General features: G+C 44.4%; 1 protein-coding gene across 1 annotated transcript; it reads right to left on the bottom strand.

The window, feature by feature from the left end:
• Window positions 1-977: 977 nt before the first annotated feature.
• Window positions 978-2,860, bottom strand: LOC125548566. Its single transcript, XM_048712135.1, has 3 exons — window positions 2,701-2,860; window positions 1,569-1,632; window positions 978-1,466 (listed from the first exon to the last, which is right to left on the bottom strand). The coding sequence occupies exons 1-3, from the start codon at window positions 2,784-2,786 to the stop codon at window positions 1,281-1,283; spliced, it is 336 nt and encodes a 111-aa protein (XP_048568092.1). The 5' UTR covers window positions 2,787-2,860; the 3' UTR covers window positions 978-1,280.
• Between the last annotated feature and the right edge of the window lie 16,876 nt (window positions 2,861-19,736).

The following is a 19,736-nucleotide window of genomic DNA, read 5'->3' as shown; positions in this document are numbered from 1 at the left end:
TCGTGTCACAAGCGAGCTGCTCCAGGATTTTGTGGCACTGTGGGTTCGGATCAGCGGCGTCAATCTCCAAGATACTGGGCCAGATGAGTTCACCTGGAAGCTTGAGCCATCTGGCGTCTACTCCACCGTGTCTGCCTACCGCATGCAGTTCGTCGGTTCAACATACTCGCCAATCATGCAAGTCGTCTGGCGTGCATGGGCGCCCGCCAAGATCAAGCTATTCTCCTGGCTCCTCTCAATAAATCGCCTACTCACTGCGGACAGGCTGATGGCCAGGCAATGGCCCAACTCCTACTTCTGTCAGCTCTGCAGGAGAAACCTCAAGACTACCAAGCATCTCTTCTCAGAATGCCCCTGGTCGCGTCAACTCTGGGGGGAGGCTGCTGTTCGCTTCCACATCCCTGGGTTCCATCCTAGTGGCTGGCGGTGTGGTGCGTCCATGGTAGACTGGCTTACCGCGCTCAGCAATGGCAGCGCTTGCCCGAAGCGGGCGCGTTCGATTGCCCTACTAATCTCCTGGTTTATTTGGCTAGAGCGCAACGGACGCATCTTCAGGGAGGTGGATCTCCCCGTTAGGACGGTTCTTCAACTAGTCAGCGACGAGCTCGCCACCTGGGCGCTGGCTGGGGGTAGTCATCTGATGCGGCGAGAGTAGCGCCATGCGGCAACCCCCTTCAGTTTTTGTTTCTTCTTCTGTTCATGGCCTTTGCCACCTCCTGTACAGTTAGCGCTCTGCCGCTGTTCCTTCTCATAATGCAAACGCAGTTCTCAAAAAAAGAATCAAGCATACTTCCTAGCCTTGTTTTGATACCAAGATATTTGTTGAACTGGTTGGAAGGAAAGAAGTGGTAGAAAGAACCCCATCAATAATTGGAAAGATGGTTAGGTAATGGAAGACTACAAGAATAAAATGGTACCCATGAAGATATACATCCTACTGGCCTACTGGGGTATCCTAGCCTGGGAAAAAGTCCCACTGAAAAACAAAAGATGACGATATAAAATACTTGCCAAAATGCCACTCTTTTACACCACTGCAAAAGGAGTAGTTTTACGTTTTGATACTGTGGGGATCTTACAAGGTAGGGGTATCTACAGGCATGCATGAAAATCAGTTTCTCATTTGAAGCACAGAACCTCAATTTCCAAATAAAATACATTTTGTCTTGAGATCTTCACTATTTTTCTGTTAGTAGATCTAGAAGGAATAATGTCGAGGCATGTAGCAGGATAGAGCAGGATCATCATCCTACCTCTTCATGGCTGTCAAATTTGTCGGGTCACTTCTTTGCAATTTGCTCGAAGAAGTCATCACTTGGGGTAACAGGAACAATATAATTTCCAAACAGAGAATCAAAGCTTTTGAAGCTTCCCAGGCATCCCTCGTGCTGTGCTTGAAGGACAGCAAATCTCTTTGCCTCTCTAACTTTGTTGAGATCCACTCTTGCTAGCGGTGTACCTGAAACCTGGAAAAGTGGTGTTAACATCAAGAAAGGATGTTAGGATAAATCAAGAAATAGGAGAGAAGGTATCAGTTGCCAATCAACGTATCAGGAATTTGAGCATACCGATGAATTGGATGATGCCACCACTTTGTCCTTATCAATAGCAGTTTGAGAAGGAGGTCTGCTCCTGTGTTCCAAAGCACAACAAACAAATATTTACCATACTAGACAAGAAAGTAAAGTGGTGACAAATTACAGTCAGCAGCAAGGCATGGCTGCTGTAGTCCACAGCAACAAAATCGCTGCTCTTAGTAACTAGTGAGTGCAAAGCAACAGTGAATTGCAATAAAGAATGGGTAAGGAGTAAGAGATCAAATGCACAATTTTCTGTATGGTACAAAATATTTTCATGGTGACTGTCAGGGCATCAAGTCATCAATTCGCACACGGTTGGTGTTATTCTCAATTCAGGCAACTTATGAGGTACTACCCTTCTAGTGCATTCAGGTTGATAATGTCATTGAACGAAACACTGACAACCAGATACAGGCACACAAGGTAAAGTACTAACTGAATAGCTAGTTTGGTGCAATGATTTAATGGCCGCAATGACTTGTAATAGCTATATACAAAGGATCTATAGAACGTGAGATTGACTGCACCACGGTTTCAATTATGGTGCATGCTTGGAGGAATAGAATGAACAAACCATGATTGAAAGAGTGATAGAACATCGTCCCAAAGAATTCACCACTGGGACATGAGAGCTACTCTTTCTGTCATCGAATTACCCACTTCCTCACTCAATTGTGGACGATACCAAACATTGCCTGAAAATTTATATGTCCAGGACAGAAATGCAAAAGGGCCCAATATTCGCCTCAATCAACAAGGACCCATGGGAATATCGAGACTTTTGCCGGAAAATAGATAAACAAGCACATTGCCACATTCCAAAGGCCCTTTCAAAGAACACCAAAACCTAACGTACAGCGATGCTCGTCGACAGGATCAGCTAGTCGGCAGGCCAGTCCCGAATCTTTACCTAAAAGAACACTACACCTGTAGCCACCCCACACCACTGGCACGCCCCACAACCAAGGTCGGAACCTTTGCGATTTCCTCCCAAAACTAAAGGACGGCGCAGCGCGATCGTGAGGGATTAGGCAAATTCCACCAGATTGGGTTGTTGGAAGCACGCGGCAATCACGCTGAGGATAATTGAAAGGGGCGCGAGGAGACGCGCGCTGGGTACCTCCGAGACGGTTCGATCTTCCGCCGCTTCGGTGCCGGCGGCTGCGCCGGCGCCGGGGAACCAAGCTCCGCTCCCTCCGCCGCCATGCCTCGACTTCCAGTCTACTTGGTGGTTCGCAGGCCTGAGCCCACAAATACTTGTTCGTCGGGCCGAAACATAAGGCCTACAAAATGAGTGTTGGGCCTTAGAAACCGCCTCTTTGATAAGTGGGGCCCAATAAATTCAGTAACACATGAGTTGCGAATGCAATGCGGCTCTCCGACAGAAAAAAGATCGAGAACATTTTTTTTTCACTCTAGATATATGTAAATTGCCTATTTTTAAAATTTGGGAAAATCAATTTCCTAACTGTTCAATCTTTTGATAAGACTAGCACAATTGCCCGTGCATTACAACGGGAGAAAAAAAAACCTCAATCTTAATAAAAATGGTTCTAGTCCCCACACAGATACACACCCGACCTTTTCAACATGGCGGAGAATTACTAATAGTATAAACCGTGAATGTGAAATATTAATAAACCTTAATTTTCCAGTTCAAGTTTAATAGTGCCAAAAATAGTTACAAAGGCATGCATTGCTTTGTACATATATTGATAGCTGTAGAGTATGTATTGCTGGTGTGGATTTTCAAGCTTAGTGCGACATCGACCGCTTCTCATCGTCTCCCTTTTCTTCAAGACGAAGGAAATATGCTCTAGAGACAATAATAAAGTTGTTATTTATATTTCCTTATATCATGATAAATGTTTATTATTCATGCTAGAATTGTATTAATCGGAAACTTAGTACATGTGTGAATATATAGACAAACAGAGTGTCACTAGTATGCCTTGATAACCCATAAGTATAGGGGATCGCAACAGTTTTCGATAAGTAAGAGTGTCGAACCCAACGAGGAGCTAAAGGCAGAACAAATATTCCCTCAAGTTCTATCGACCACCGATATAACTCTACGCACGCTTGATGTTTGCTTACCTAGAACAAGTATGAAACTAGAAGTATTTTGTAGGTGTTTTTGGATAGGTTTGCAGGATAATAAAGATTGCGTAAATAAAAAGTAGGGGCTGTTTAGGTAAAGACACAACTAGGTTAGTTTTAGTAAAGAGCTTTTTGTTACGAGAAAGTAATTTGTCCCTAGGCAATCGATAACTAGACCGGTAATTATTATTGCAATTTTATTTGAGGGAGAGGCATAAGCTAACATACTTTCTCTACTTGGATCATATGCACTTATGATTGGAACTCTAGCAAGCATCTGCAACTACTAAAGATCATTAAGATAAAACTCAACCATAACATTAAAGTATCAAGTCCTCTTTATCCCATACGCAAACAATCTACTTACTCGGGTCTGTGCTTCTATCACTCACGCCACCCACCATAAGCAAATCATGAACATATTGCAAACCCTACAGCGGGAATCCCTCACGCTTGCTCGACACGGAGAGCACCATAGGACAGCACCAATAATAAAACATGCAACTCAAACCAATCACGATCATCAAATAACCCATAGGACAAAACGGATCTACTCAAACATCATAGGATAGCCATACATCATTGGGAAATAATATATAGCGTTGAGCACCATGTTTAAGTAGAGATTACAATGGGTAAAAGAGGGGTTACACCGCTGCATAGAGGGGGGAAGAGTTGGTGATGATGGTGATGAAGTTGTTGGTGAATATTTCGGTGATGATGATGGCCCCCGGTGGCACTCCGGTGCCACCGGAAGCGAGGGGGAGAGAGCCCCTGGAACACCCACGATGCAACTATATCTCCCACGTGTCGGAGCACGACTTAGAGGCATAACCGCATTGTAGGCATGTCACAAGAGGGGTAATCTTTACACATCCCATGTACTGAATAAGAAAGAGGTACAGAGTTGGCTTACAATCGCCACTTCACACAATACATGAATATAACATTACAACATCCAGAAAACAAACAAGGTCTGACTACGGAACCAAATAATAAAAGAAGACCACCCCTAATGCTAGATCCCCGACCGCCCCGACTGGGCTCCACTACCGATCAACTGAAAACGAAACAACACAATGAACACGGTCTTCATCGAACTCCCCCTTGAGCTCGGTTGCGTCACCTGCACGGGTATCATCGGCACCTGCAAGCTGGTTTTGGAAGTATCTGTGAGTCACGGAGACTCAACAATCTCACACCCTCGCGATCAAGACTATTTAAGCTTATGGGTAGGGAAAAGGGGGTAGTGAGGTGGAGCTGCAGCAAGCACTAGCATATATGGTGGCTAACATACGCAAATGAGAGCGAGAAGAGAAGGCAAAGCACGGTCGTGAACTAGAAGTGATCCTGAAACTACTTACGTTCAAGCATAACTCCAACACCGTGTTCACTTCCCGGACTCCACCGGAAAGAGACCATCGCGGCTACACACGTGGTTGATGCATTTTAATTAAGTTAAGTTTCAAGTTCTCTACAACCGGACATTAACAAATTCCCATCTGCCCATAACCGCGGGCACGGCTTTCGAAAGTTCAAAACCCTGCAGGGGTGTCCCAACTTAGCCCATCAAAAGCTCTCACGGTTAACGAAGGATATTCCTTCTCCCAGGACGACCCGATCAGACTCGGAATCCCAGTTACAAGACATCTCGACAATGGTAAAACTAAACTAGCAAAGCCAACCGATGTGCCGATAAATCCCGATAGGAGTCGCACGTACCTCGTTCTCAGGGAAACACCGGATGAGACTAGCTATGAGTAAAACCAACTCTCAAGTTTCCCCGAGGTGGCCCCGCGGGCAGCTCAGTTCGGACCAACACTCAGAGGAGCACTGGCCCCCGGGGGGGGGGGGGGTTAAAATAAAGATGACCCTCGGGCTCCGGAAACCCAAGGGAAAAAGGCTAGGTTGTTAGTGCAAATGGTAAAACCAAGGTTGGGCCTTGCTGGAGGAGTTTTATTCAAAGCGAACTGTCAAGGGGTTCCCATTATAACCCGACCGCGTAAGGAACGCAAAATCAAGGAACATAACACCGGTATGACGAAAACTAGGGCGGCAAGAGTGGAACAAAACACCAGGCATAAGGCCGAGCCTTCCACCCTTTACCAAGTATATAGATGCATTAATTAAATAAGAGATATTGTGATATCCCAACATGTAAATCATGTTCCAACAAGGAACAAACTCCATCTTCACCTGCAACTAGCAATGCTATAAGAGGAGCTGAGCAAAGCGGTAACATAGCCAAACAACGGTTTGCTAGGACAAGGTGAGTTAGAGGCTTGACATGGCAATATGGAAGGCATGATAAGGCATGTGGCAGGTATCGTAGCATAGGCATAGCAAAAGAGTGAGCAACTAGCAAGCAAAGATAGAAGTGATTTCGAGGATATGGTCATCTTGCCTGCAAAGTTCTCCGAGAAGGCGAAAGCTTGATCCTCGAAAACGTACTCAACGGGTACCTCGAACACGAACTCATCTCCCTGCTCTACCCAAAACAAGAACACAAGCAAAGGAAACCACAATCAACCACGGGGCAATGCGCAAAAAACATGATGCAAAACATGGCATGATATGCGGGATGTGGTGTGCAATGCATATGCATACTCCGGAAGGGCAAGATAGAATCAGGCCTCAACTTGGAAAACCAAGTGCGCCGCTGGAAAGATGAGTTGATTTCGGTTGAAATCGATATAAAGATCACCGGAATCGGATGCACGGTTTGGAAATGGTAAGCAAAACAATAATAGCACAAAGCTGCGATTAACAGCACAGTGCCATCTAAATGCATCAAGAAAAATAAGCTACTGCACTCTAACATAGCAACAAAGCACAGGGCAGTGATCCACTCAAGATGCTTGACAAAATATGAACACTGAGCTACGGCTAAATCACACAATAGCAGGTTCAAACAAGCATGGCTAAAGTGCAAAAGATAATAGCATCTCAGACTTAGTGAAAATAACAACAGGTCAGGAATTAACATCAGGAAGTAAAGTTTAGAGCAAGATAACAACATGCTACAGGAACATATCATGGCAAGGCAAGGCATGGCATGAAACTACTCAAAGCATATAGCAAAAGTCCCTTACTGACCATAAGCCAAAAGGGATCAGAAGATACAATGGCAACCATGTAAACATAGCAAGTTTCGTAACAAATTCAGACTTAGCAGAAAATTAGACATGGCATAAACAGAATTACGTAGGCATGTTTACGAGCTCGATGCAATCACCACAAGGCATTGCATGACAAACTAAGCATACACCCAGCAAGAAGACATGATCAATAAGCTAACCATGGCAAGAACAATCACATAGCATGCATGGATCAACTACAACAACCTCGGCAAAATTGCTTAACACGTAAACAATCTGCCAGGAACATTTTATAGCAAAAGTAGAGTAGGATTGAGTCATGCTAGGGTGCTACATAATTGCAAACAAATACATGGATTGATAGAGCATAACAATATCTCAAAATCATCCTTACTGAACATGCTCAAAAGAGGCATGGATCACTCTGTAGCAACAAGAATACATGGCATAAAAATATCATCAGGGAAAATGACACAGAAGAATTCTAAATCCCTGAAATCAGCAACATCACGAGAGCTACTTTGCATGCTTGTGCTAGTCACCACATTGATCACAAAAATACATGGCATACACCCCTTGTGAAGATGGCATGGCACACTTCAAAACACATGTAGGGCTCAAGTTCATAGGATGCACACAGCAATCATGGCAAAAATGACAAATGTCCAACTACTGATAAGAAACTGAAACTAATAGAAACTAGCACTCTTCCAACAACATTTAGGGCATCAAGATGAGCTCAAATAAACATTATGCAATGAGATGAAATGAAGTACTCGTCAAGACGAACAATTTGATATGCTACACGCTCGAAACGGAGCCACGGATTATGAGTTATGATGCAATGAAAAATGCACAAAATTACTGGAAATTAGGGCAAAAGTCAACCGAGGTCTCTAGATCCAGATCTGCACGCTTCCTGAGGCGCTCGCCGGAGCACTGTTCACCGGAGTTGGAGTCGCCGGCCGGAGGCGTCGAGCTCGCCGGAGAGAGGGGCAGCTTGCCGGAATCGGGGACGGAGCGGAGGGCGGCGGCCGGAGTCGGAGGAGGCGCGGGGCGGCGAGACGCGGCGTCGGCGAGCCGGTGCGGCAAGGCGGTGGCTGGCCGGCGACGAGGCGGAGCGGCGAGGGCGGCGAGTCAGCGCGCGGGCGGCGGGGTAGCGCGGGAGGCGCGGGCGGCGATGGATCTGCGGCGCGAGGCGCGATCAAGGGCCGTGCGTGGGCTCGGCGGGCCCGACGCGAGAGAGTGCGTGCCACGGGCGGGAAGCGGAAGTCGTCCGGCGGACCGAACGTGTCCGGCGCGCAGAAGGACGAGGGACTAGGGTTAGGGATATGGATCCGGAAATTTTCGGAGGAGAGGCTATATTATAGGTAGAGGGAGCTAGGAGGCTCCAAATTGAGCGGTTTTCGGCCACGCGATCGTGATCGAACGACCTAGATGATGGAGGGGTTTAGGTGGGTTTTGGGCCACTTTGGAGGGGTGTTGGGCTGCAACACACACGAGGCCTTTTCGCCCTCGGTTAACCGTTGGAGTATCAAACGAAGTCCAAATGGCACGAAACTTGACAGGCGGTCTACCGGTAGTAAACCAAGCCACTTGACAAGTCTCGGTCCAATCAAAAAAAGTTTAACACCCGCACACGAAAAGAGGTAGAAAGGGACACCGGAGGACATAGGAGCGCCGGAATGCAAAACGGACAACGGGGAAAATGCTTGGGTGCATGAGATGAACACGTATGCAAATGCGATGCACATGATGACATGATATGAGATGCATGACAAAGACAAAACAACACGAAGACAAAAATCCGACAATGAGGAAATATCACAACTTAGTGCCGAAAATGGCAAGAGTTGGAATACAAATATGGCAGGTTACATACGGGGTGTTACAACCACGGCGGACAGTAACTGGTAAGGAAGTGATGGCATCCCGCCACACCGCGTTCCTCGCCGCCCGCGACCGCACACATGGTAAGGAAGCCATGGCATCTCGCCGCACCGAGTTCATCGCCGGCGGCGGCCAGACAGTTACATGGGAGGGCTTTGAGGCTGCCATGGCCGAATGGGTGGTGGATCTAGAGGTGGCTAAAGCCGCGAAGAAGGAGTGGAAAAGGCAGAAAGTAGTCAAGAAAAGAGAGTCCCGCCGCCGCAAGAAAAAAGAGGCCGCACTCCCTGGTGAGGAGAGCTTGGTGGATATCGAAGCACGGTGGGCTGCCACGTACAAGGCCAGGAAGGAGAACGCCGGCGTTTGGCCAGCATGCCCTGATGGCAGCATGTGAGAAGTAGTTTAAATTTGTAGTATTAGAGAAAATTACCAGTAGTACTTTAAGTTTGTAGTATTAACATACAATGTTGGTAAGAGCATCCTTTGAGGCCTTTGAGCGTTATTAGCATGTGTGCCCGTGTGTGTCTTTTTGCGCTAATCATTAGAAGATCACAAAACACACGATTTCTATGCCGTACCCGTATGCGTTTTGTGCGTTAATAACCCATAAGTCAGTTACCTGTGCGATATTATCTAATAAACCAGGTGTACCATTGACCGAAAAAAATCAAGTACATGTGTACATTTTTTTGGAGACGGGATCTGCAAACTTCCTTTTTTCTCGCACACGAGTATTTTACGTGCTTCATCAAGGTTGTGTGTTTCCTCCGCCGAAGTTTCAAATTTCGCACCAAAAATTTCATTAGGCGCATGATTTCAGAATTTATTCCTCCAACCACATCCCCTTCCCCTCAGTATCCCCCCTCCCTCGCGCCTCCCCCTACCGGCATCTCAAACCGCGGCCGCCGCAACCATAGCTTCAACCACATCTATGTTTTTCTTGGATCATGTCAGGTAACCCACCGATCTCTATCACGTCCCCGCCTGATTGCTTAAATGGCTCCTGCGAAACATCCTCGTGCCTCCAAATCCCCCCGCCTAGAGCTGATGGCGGTCCAAGGCGTGATGGCCGCTGTGCGTGTTGACCCAGAGGAACGCCTCGCCTCCGCCGCCGCCGCCGACATGGTGCAGGCTCTGGCCCAGATGAAGTCACCGAGTGACTACCCCCAGGACTTAACAAGTAAGATCTGACCAGCTAAATCTTACCAATACCACTTGAACGGCTATGATTTGTATGGCTGATGTATTAAGCATGTCCGTGCCTTGTTTATTTCGGTACTACACACTGTGTGATGTTCAAATATTACCGTGTCTAGCTCAATTTCACCAATACCAGCAACAAACTTACAATACATGACTCAGGATATCACTAGAGATGCTACCCATTTGCTATTTTTAGTGTATGCTAACCCTGTTGCACTTAACATGGCTGTCCATGTACTTATGTAGGGTCATAACGGCCGATGCTTTTGTTTGCTATCGAGGTGAGCTGCATCCCATGTCTTACAATATTTCACATAATATGTGCAATTGCAGTTTAACTTCTACCCATTTACTGGTTGCGTGTAGGTACACATGTTAGTGGCACTGATCCACGCTTCGACCTGGAGGAATAGCTCGACTCCGCCGTCGCTGACTTTGGGCGAGCTCTGGCCAAGATGAAGTGCCCCAGCAACTACCTCTCAGGACATACCAAGTATGTACTCACCAGTTCAATCTTACCAATACCAGTTGCAATTAATGACTATGTTTTGTACGGTCGATGTATTAAGCATGTTCTAGTAAACATGCCTAACACATTTTTGCTACTTTCCCTACCTTTTTATAGACATCTGGGCCATTCTCTGCTCTGGTAGCACCTTCCTTGTCATGTTTAACTATGCCAATTGCATTTTTATCAATATCGGTTTCAATGTCTAGTAAGCATGTTGCAATTAATAGTTGAATCCATTTTTAAACAGTTGCATTTCAATGGCTACAAACTTACAAAACATGACTTAGGATGTTGTTAAGCCTGTTGTAATTAATAGTTGCATCCATTTTTTAATCCGTCCCTTTGCTACTGTGCTACTCTTTCCAAATGAAGATATCACTACAGATGCTGCCGTTTTATTAGCATTTGCTATTTTTGGTGGATGTTAACCCTGTTGTAGTTAGCATTGGCTTTCCATGTACTACAACAGGGCTACAATGGGCGATGTTGTTATTTGCCGTCGAGGTTAGCTGCATCCCATGTCTTATACACCATCTATTCCTAAATATAAGTATTTTTAGAGATTCCATTATAGACTACATAAGGAGCAAAATGAGTGAATCTAGATTCTAATCTATACATCCGTATGTAGTTCATATTGAAATCTCAAAAAAATACTTGTACTTAGCAACATAGGTAGTTGTATTTTACATCATTTGTGCAACCTCAGTTTAGCACGTAACATTCACTGGTTGCTTGTAGGTACATATATGAGGGGTACTGATCCACGCTTCGATCCCTTTTACGTATGGGGCAATGAGATATTCATGAACAAGCATCAAGTGAGGAAACTAAGAAAGATTGTTAGGTGAAACAACCGGGTGATAGGAATTAAGCTCTTTATTTACAGTTTGTCAAAGACAACAGTGAACTTTAGGATGTTAAGTAATGTGTTGCCTTTTCCCATGCCCACAACAAGTTACTCTATTAGACCTCAGTATCTGATATTTTTCTCTTTTCAGTGGTTTCCGAAGCTATTTACTGATGATTACCTTGCAAACTACATGACCAGAGTGGAGGCAACTAAGGTTAAAGTATATAATTCATGCTACCATGATAATGCTCTAGAAGTCTTCCTGAAGGCGGTGAAGGATGGGCGGGCGATCGTCATAAGGGGTTGGGCAAAAGTGGTTCATGCCTATGGCATGCAGGAAGGCACATTATGGGCATTCCGCTTCTTCAACACCGTCGGTAGTCAAAATGATTTACACTTGTCTCTTCACCTTTACCGCCTTTAAATACTACGGTTCATCATAGTTAATTGCTGCCTAATCCTGTAATTACTGAACATACTGTACTGGCAATTTTATTTATGGATTCGTAGTTGAACCATTGTGGTGAGAATTTGAATTGCACGTTTCGTATTTCAAAATTTCCAATTAGAATAATAAATTTCAGGCAAAAATAAAAATAGAACAGACAGTCATGGACCTTTGCAAACGATTCTAGCAGTAAAAGCGCTTGCGATGGATAGCCCAATGCCGCACAGTTTTCTACATCAAATTGTGTGTGATGTAGTTAATGAAAGCAAATAGTTCACCAAGGCAGAGCGTGTGTGTCAGGACCCCGATTCTAAGTCACATCGATCTAGCCTGTAACACCTCATATCACTTTGCAGCCTCACGCACGGTATTTGTAACACCCCCGGATGTAATTTACCTTATCTTTACTCCAACTCTTGCCGTTTCCGGCGCTAAGTTATTTTATTTTTCTCAGGTTCGGGTTTTTGCCTCCGTGTGTTGTTTCCTTTGTCATGCATCTCATATCATGTCATCATGTGCATTGCATTTGCATACGTGTTCGTCTCATGCATCCAAGCATTTTTCCCGTTGCCCATTTTGCATTCCGGCGCTCCTATCTCCTCCGGTGGCCCTTTCTACCTCTTTTCGTGAGTGGGGGTTAAACAATTCCAGATTAGACCGAGACTTGCCATGCGGCCTTGGTTTACTACCGGTAGACCTCCTGTCAAGTTTCGTGCCATTTGGACTTCGTTTGATACTTCGTGAAGGAAATATGCCCTAGAGGCAATAATAAAGTTATTATTTATTTCCTTAAATCATGATAAGTGTTTATTATTCATGCTAGAATTGTATTATCCGGAAACATAATACTTGTGTGAATACATAGACAAACTAAACGTCACTAGTATGCCTCTACTTGACTAGCTCGTTAATCAAAGATGGTTATGTTTCCTAACCATAGACATGTGTTGTCATTTGATTAACGGGATCACATTATTAGGAGAATGATGTGATTGACATGACCCATTCCATTAGCTTAGCACCCGATCATTTAGTATGTTGCTATTGCTTTCTTCATGACTTATACATGTTCCTATAACTATGAGATTATGCAACTCCCGTTTGCCGGAGGAACACTTTGTGTGCTACCAAACGTCACAACGTAACTGGGTGATTATAAAGGAGCTCTACAGGTGTCTCCAAAGGTAAATGTTGGGTTGGCATATTTCGAGATTAGGATTTGTCACTCCGATTGTCGGAGAGGTATCTCTGGGCCCACTCGGTAATGCACATCACATAAGCCTTGCAAGCATTGCAACTAATGAGTTAGTTGCGAGATGATGTATTACGAAACGAGTAAAGAGACTTGCCGGTAACGAGATTGAACTAGGTATTGAGATACCGACGATCGAATCTCGGGCAAGTAACATACCGATGACAAAAGGGAACAACGTATGTTGTTATGCGGTCTGACCGATAAAGATCTTCGTAGAATATGTGGGAGCCAATATGAGCATCCAGGTTCCGCTATTGGTTATTGACCGGAGACATGTCTCGGTCATGTCTACATTGTTCTCGAACCCGTAGGGTCCGCACGCTTAAGGTTTCGATGATAGTTATATTATGAGTTTATGAGTTTTGATGTACCGAAGTTAGTTCGGAGTCCCGGATGTGATCATGGACATGACGAGGAGTCTCGAAATGGTCGAGACATAAAGATTGATATATTGGACGGCTATATTCGGACACCGGAAGTGTTCCGGATGATTTCGGAGAAAACCGGAGTGCTAGAGGGTTACCAGAACCCCCCCGGGAGAAGTAATGGGCCTCATGGGCCCTAGTGGAGAGAGAGAGAGGGGCGGCAAGGGTGGGCCACACGCCCCCTCCCCCTCTGGTCTGAATTGGACTAGGAGAGGGGGGCGGCGCCCCCCTTTCCTCCTCCCTCTCCCCCTTCCTTTCCCCCTCCTAGTAGGAGTAGGAAAGAGGGGAGTCCTACTCCTACTAGGAGGAGGACTCCTCCTCCTTGGCGCGCCCTAGGGCCGGCCGGCCTCCTCCCCTTGCTCCTTTATATACGGGGGCAGCGGGCACCCCTAGACACACAAGTTGATCCACGTGATCGTTTTCTTAGCCGTGTGCAGTGCCCCCTTCCACCATACTCCTCGATAATATTATAGCGGTGCTTAGGCGAAGCCCTGCGACGGTAGAACATCAAGATCGTCACCATGCCGTCATGCTGACAGAACTCTTCCCCGACACTTTGCTGGATCGGAGTCCGGGGATCATCATCGAGCTGAACGTGTGCTAAAACTCGGAGGTGCCGTAGTTTCGGTGCTTGATCGGTCGGGCCGTGAAGACGTATAACTACATCAACCACGTTGTCATAACGCTTCTGCTGTCAGTCTACGAGGGTACGTAGATCACACTCTCCCCTCTCGTTGCTATGCATCACCATGATCTTGCGTGTGCGTAGGAATTTTTTTGAAATTACTACGTTTTCCAACAGTGGCATCCGAGCCTAGGTTTTATGTGTTGATGTTATATGCACGAGTAGAACACAAGTGAGTTGTGGGCGATATAAGTCATATTGCTTACCAGCATGTCATACTTTGGTTCGGTGGTATTGTTGGATGAAGCGGCCCGGACCGACATTACGCGTACGCTTACGCGAGACTGGTTCTACCGACGTGCTTTGCACACAGGTGGCTGGCGGGTGCCAGTTTCTCCAACTTTAGTTGAACTGAGTGTGGCTACGCCCAGTCCTTGCGAAGATTAAAACAGCACCAACTTGACAAACTATCGTTCTGGTTTTGATACGTAGGTAAGATTGGTTCTTGCTTAAGCCCGTAGAAGCCACGTAAAACTTGCAACAACAAAGTAGAAGACGTCTAACTTGTTTTTGCAGGGCATGTTGTGATGTGATATGGTCAAGACATGATGCTAAATTTTATTGTATGAGATGATCATGTTTTGTAACCGAGTTATCGGCAACTGGCAGGAGCCATATGGTTGTCGCTTTATTGTATGCAGTGCAATTACGTTGAATGCTTTACTTTATCACTAAGCGATAGTGATAGTCGTGGAAGCATAAGATTGGCGAGACGACAACGATGCTACGATGATGATCAAGGTGTCGCGCCAGTGACAATGGTGATCATGACGGTGCTTCGAAGATGGAGATCACAAGCACAAGATGATGATGGCCATATCATATCACTTATATTGATTGCATGTGATGTTTATCTTTTATGCATCTTATCTTGCTTTATTTGACGGTAGCATTTTAAGATGATCTCTCACTAATTATCAAGAAGTGTTCTCCCTACGTATGCACCATTGCGAAAGTTCTTCGTGCTGAGACACCACGCGATGATCGGGTGTGATAGGCTCTACGTTCAAATACAATGGGTGCAAAACAGTTGCACACGCAGAATACTCAGGTTATACTTGACGAGCCAAGCACATACAGATATGGCCTCGGAACATGGAGACCGAAAGGTCGAGCGTGAATCATATAGTAGATATGATCAACATAGTGATGTTCACCAATGAAACTACTCCATCTCACGTGATGATCGGACATGGTTTAGTTGATTTGGATCACGTAATCACTTAGAGGATTAGAGGGATGTCTATCTAAGTGGGAGTTCTTTAGTAATATGATTAATTGAACTTAAATTTATCATGAACTTAGTACCTGATAGTATCTTGCTTGTTTACGTTTGATTGTAGATAGATGGCCCGTGCTGTTGTTCCGTTGAATTTTAATGCGTTCCTTGAGAAAGCAAAGTTGAAAGATGATGGTAGCAATTACACGGACTGGGTCCGTAACTTGAGGGTTATCCTCATTGTTGCACAGAAGAATTACGTCCTGGAAGCACCGCTGGGTGCCAGGCCTGCTACTGGAGCAACACCAGATGTTATGAACGTCTGGCAGAGCAAAGCTGATGACTACTCGATAGTTCAGTGTGCCATGCTTTACGACTTAGAATCGGGACTTCAACGATGTTTTGAATGTCATGGAGCATATGAGATGTTCCAGGAGTTGAAGTTAATATTTCAAGCAAATGCCCGGATTGAGAGATATGAAGTCTCCAATAAGTTCTATAGCTGCAAGATGGAGGAGAACAGTTCTGTCAGTGAGCATATACTCAAAATGTCTGGGTATAATAATCACTTGATTCAATTGGGAGTTAATCTTCCAGATGATTGCGTCATTGACAGAATTCTCCAATCACTGCCACCTACCTACAAGAGCTTCGTGATGAACTATAATATGCAAGGGATGAATAAGACTATTCCCGAGCTCTTCGCAATGCTGAAAGCTGCGGAGGTAGAAATCAAGAAGGAGCATCAAGTGTTGATGGTCAACAAGACCACTAGTTTCAAGAAAAAGGGCAAAGGGAAGAAGAAGGGGAACTTCAAGAAGAACGGCAAGCAAGTTGCTGCTCAGGAGAAGAAACCCAAGTCTGGACCTAAGCCTGAAACTAAGTGCTTCTACTGCAAGCAGACTGGTCACTGGAAGCGGAACTGCCCCAAGTATTTGGCGGATAAGAAGGATGGCAAGGTGAACAAAGGTATATGCGATATACATGTTATTGATGTGTACCTTACTAATGCTCGCAATAGCACCTGGGTATTTGATACTGGTTCTGTTGCTAACATTTTCAACTCGAAACAGGGACTATGGATTAAGCGAAGATTGGATAAGGACGAGGTGACGATGCGCGTAGGAAATGGTTCCAAAGTCGATGTGATCGCGGTCGGCACGCTACCTCTACATCTACCTTCAGGATTAGTATTAGACCTAAATAATTGTTATTTGGTGCCAGCGTTGAGCATGAACATTATATCTAGATCTTGTTTGATGCGAGACGGTTATTCATTTAAATCAGTGAATAATGGTTGTTCTATTTATATGAGTAATATTTTTTATGGTCATGCACCCATGAAGAATGGTCTATTCTTATTAAATCTCGATAGTAGTGACACACATATTCATAATGTTGAAGCCAAAAGATGCAGAGTTGATAATGATAGTGCAACTTATTTGTGGCACTGCCGTTTAGGTCATATCGGCATAAAGCGCATAAAGAAACTCCATACTGATGGACTTTTGGAACCACTTGATTATGAATCACTTGGTACTTGCGAAACGTGCCTTATGGGTAAGATGATAAAAACATCGTTCTCCGGTACTATGGAGAGAGCAACAGATTTGTTGGAAATCATACATACAGATGTATGTGGTCCTATGAATGTTGAGGCTCGTGGCAGATATCGTTATTTTCTCACTTTCACAGATGACTTAAGCAGATATGGGTATATCTACTTAATGAAACATAAGTCTGAAACATTTGAAAAGTTCAAAGAATTTCAGAGTGAAGTTGAAAATCATCGTAACAAGAAAATAAAATTCCTACGATCTGATCGTGGAGGAGAATATTTGAGTTACGAGTTTGGTGTACATTTGAAACAATGCGGGATAGTTTCGCAACTCACGCCACCCGGAACACCACAGCGTAATGGTGTGTCCGAACGTCGTAATCGTACTTTACTTGATATGGTGCGACCTATGATGTCTCTTACTGATTTACCGCTATCATTTTGGGGTTATGCTCTAGAGACAGTCGCATTCACGTTAAATGGGGCACCATCAAAATCCGTTGAGACAACGCCTTATGAACTGTGGTTTGGCAAGAAACCAAAGTTGTCGTTTCTGAAAGTTTGGGGCTGCGATGCTTATGTGAAAAAGCTTCAACCTGATAAGCTCGAACCCAAATCGGAGAAATGTGTCTTCATAGGATATCCAAAGGAAACTATTGGATACACCTTCTATCACAGATCCGAAGGCAAGACTTTTGTTGCTAAATTCGGAAACTTTCTAGAGAAGGAGTTTCTCTCGAAAAAAGTGAGTGGGAGGAAAGTAGAACTTGATGAGGTAACTGTACCTGCTCCCTTATTGGAAAGTAGTACATCACAGAAACCGGTTTCTGTGACACCTACACCAATTAGTGAGGAAGCTAATGATGATGATCATGAAACTTCAGAACAAGATACTACTGAACCTCGTAGATCAACCAGAGTAAGATCCGCACTAGAGTGGTACGGTAATCCTGTTCTGGAAGTCATGCTACTAGATCATGATGAACCTACGAACTATGGAGAAGCGACGGTGAGCCCAGATTCTGCAAAATGGCTTGAAGCCATGAAATCTGAGATGGGATCCATGTATGAGAACAAAGTGTGGACTTTGGTTGACTTGCCCAAAGATCGGCAAGTAATTGAGAATAAATGGATCTTCAAGAAGAAGACTGACGCTGATGGTAATGTTACTGTCTACAAAGCTCGACTTGTCACAAAAGGTTTTCGACAAGTTCAAGGGATTGACTACGATGAGACCTTCTCACCCATAGCGATGCTTAAGTCTGTCCGAATCATGTTAGCAATTGCCGCATTTTATAATTATGAAATTTGGCAGATGGATGTCAAAACTGCATTCCTGAATGGATTTCTGGAAGAAGAGTTGTATATGATGCAACCGGAAGGTTTTGTCGATCCAAAGGGTGCTAACAAAGTGTGCAAGCTCCAGCGATCCATTTATGGACTGGTGCAAGCTTCTCGTAGTTGGAATAAACGCTTTGATAGTGTGATCAAAGCATTTGGTTTTGTACAGACTTTTGGAGAAGCCTGTATTTACAAGAAGTGAGTGGGAGCTCTGTAGCATTTCTGATATTATATGTAGATGACATATTACTAATCGGAAATGATATAGAATTTCTGGATAGCATAAAGGGATACTTGAATAAGAGTTTTTTCAATGAAAGACCTTGGTGAAGCTGCTTACATATTGGGCATTAAGATCTATAGAGATAGATCAAGACGCTTAATTGGACTTTCACAAAGCACACACCTTGACAAAATTTTGAAGAAGTTCAAAATGGATCAAGCAAAGAAAGGATTCTTGCCTGTGTTACAAGGTGTGAAATTGAGTAAGACTCAATGCCCGACCAATGCAGAAGATAGAGAGAAAATGAAAGATGTTCCCTATGCTTCAGCCATAGGATCTATCATGTATGAAATGTTGTGTACCAGACCTGATGTGTGTCTTGCTATAAGTCTAGCAGGGAGGTACCAAAGTAATCCAGGAATGGATCACTGGACAGCGGTCAAGAACATCCTGAAATACCTGAAAAGGACTAAGGATATGTTTCTCATATATGGAGGTGACAAAGAGCTCATCGTAAATGGTTACGTTGATGCAAGCTTTGACACTGATCTGGACGATTCTAAATTGCAAACCGGATACGTGTTTACATTAAACGGTGCAGCTGTTAGTTGGTGCAGTTCTAAACAGAGCGTTGTGGCAGGATCTACATGTGAAGCGGAGTACATAGCTGCTTCGGAAGCAGCAAACGAAGGAGTTTGGATGAAGGAGTTCATATCCGATCTAGGTGTCATACCTAGTGCATCGGGTCCAATGAAAATCTTTTGTGACAATACTGGTGCAATTGCCTTGGCAAAGGAATCCAGATTTCACAAGAGAACCAAGCACATCAAGAGACGCTTCAATTCCATCCGGGATCTAGTCCAGTTGGGAGACATAGAGATTTGCAAGATACATACAGATCTGAATGTTGCAGACCCATTGACTAAGCCTCTTCCACGAGCAAAACATGATCAGCACCAAAGCTCCATGGGTGTTAGAATCATTACTGTGTAATCTAGATTATTGACTCTAGTGCAAGTGGGAGACTGAAGGAAATATGCCCTAGAGGCAATAATAATGTTATTATTTTATTTCCTTATATCATGATAAATGTTTATTATTCATGCTAGAATTGTATTATCCGGAAACATAATACTTGTGTGAATACATAGACAAACTAAACGTCACTAGTATGCCTCTACTTGACTAGCTCGTTAATCAAAGATGGTTATGTTTCCTAACCATAGACATGTGTTGTCATTTGATTAACGGGATCACATTATTAGGAGAATGATGTGATTGACATGACCCATTCCATTAGCTTAGCACCCGATCATTTAGTATGTTGCTATTGCTTTCTTCATGACTTAT

This window comes from Triticum urartu, chromosome 3 (genome assembly GCF_003073215.2).
Source record: "Triticum urartu cultivar G1812 chromosome 3, Tu2.1, whole genome shotgun sequence".
NCBI lineage: Eukaryota > Viridiplantae > Streptophyta > Magnoliopsida > Poales > Poaceae > Triticum > Triticum urartu.
The sequence above is the reverse complement of the archived record's forward strand: the minus strand, read 5'-3'. Positions and strand labels throughout refer to the sequence as shown.

What these genes read in the sequence shown, in the direction of transcription:
- LOC125548566 (XM_048712135.1), bottom strand. Translation starts at nt 2,786, where the DNA reads ATGGCGGCGGAGGGAGCGGAGCTTGGTTCCCCGGCGCCGGCGCAGCCG. An exon ending in AAGATCGAACCGTCTCGGAG is followed by an intron (nt 1,633 to 2,700) that starts GTACCCAGCGCG and finishes TTTGGAACACAG; the next exon opens with GAGCAGACCTCCTTCTCAAA. An exon ending in TGGCATCATCCAATTCATCG is followed by an intron (nt 1,467 to 1,568) that starts GTATGCTCAAAT and finishes CCACTTTTCCAG; the next exon opens with GTTTCAGGTACACCGCTAGC.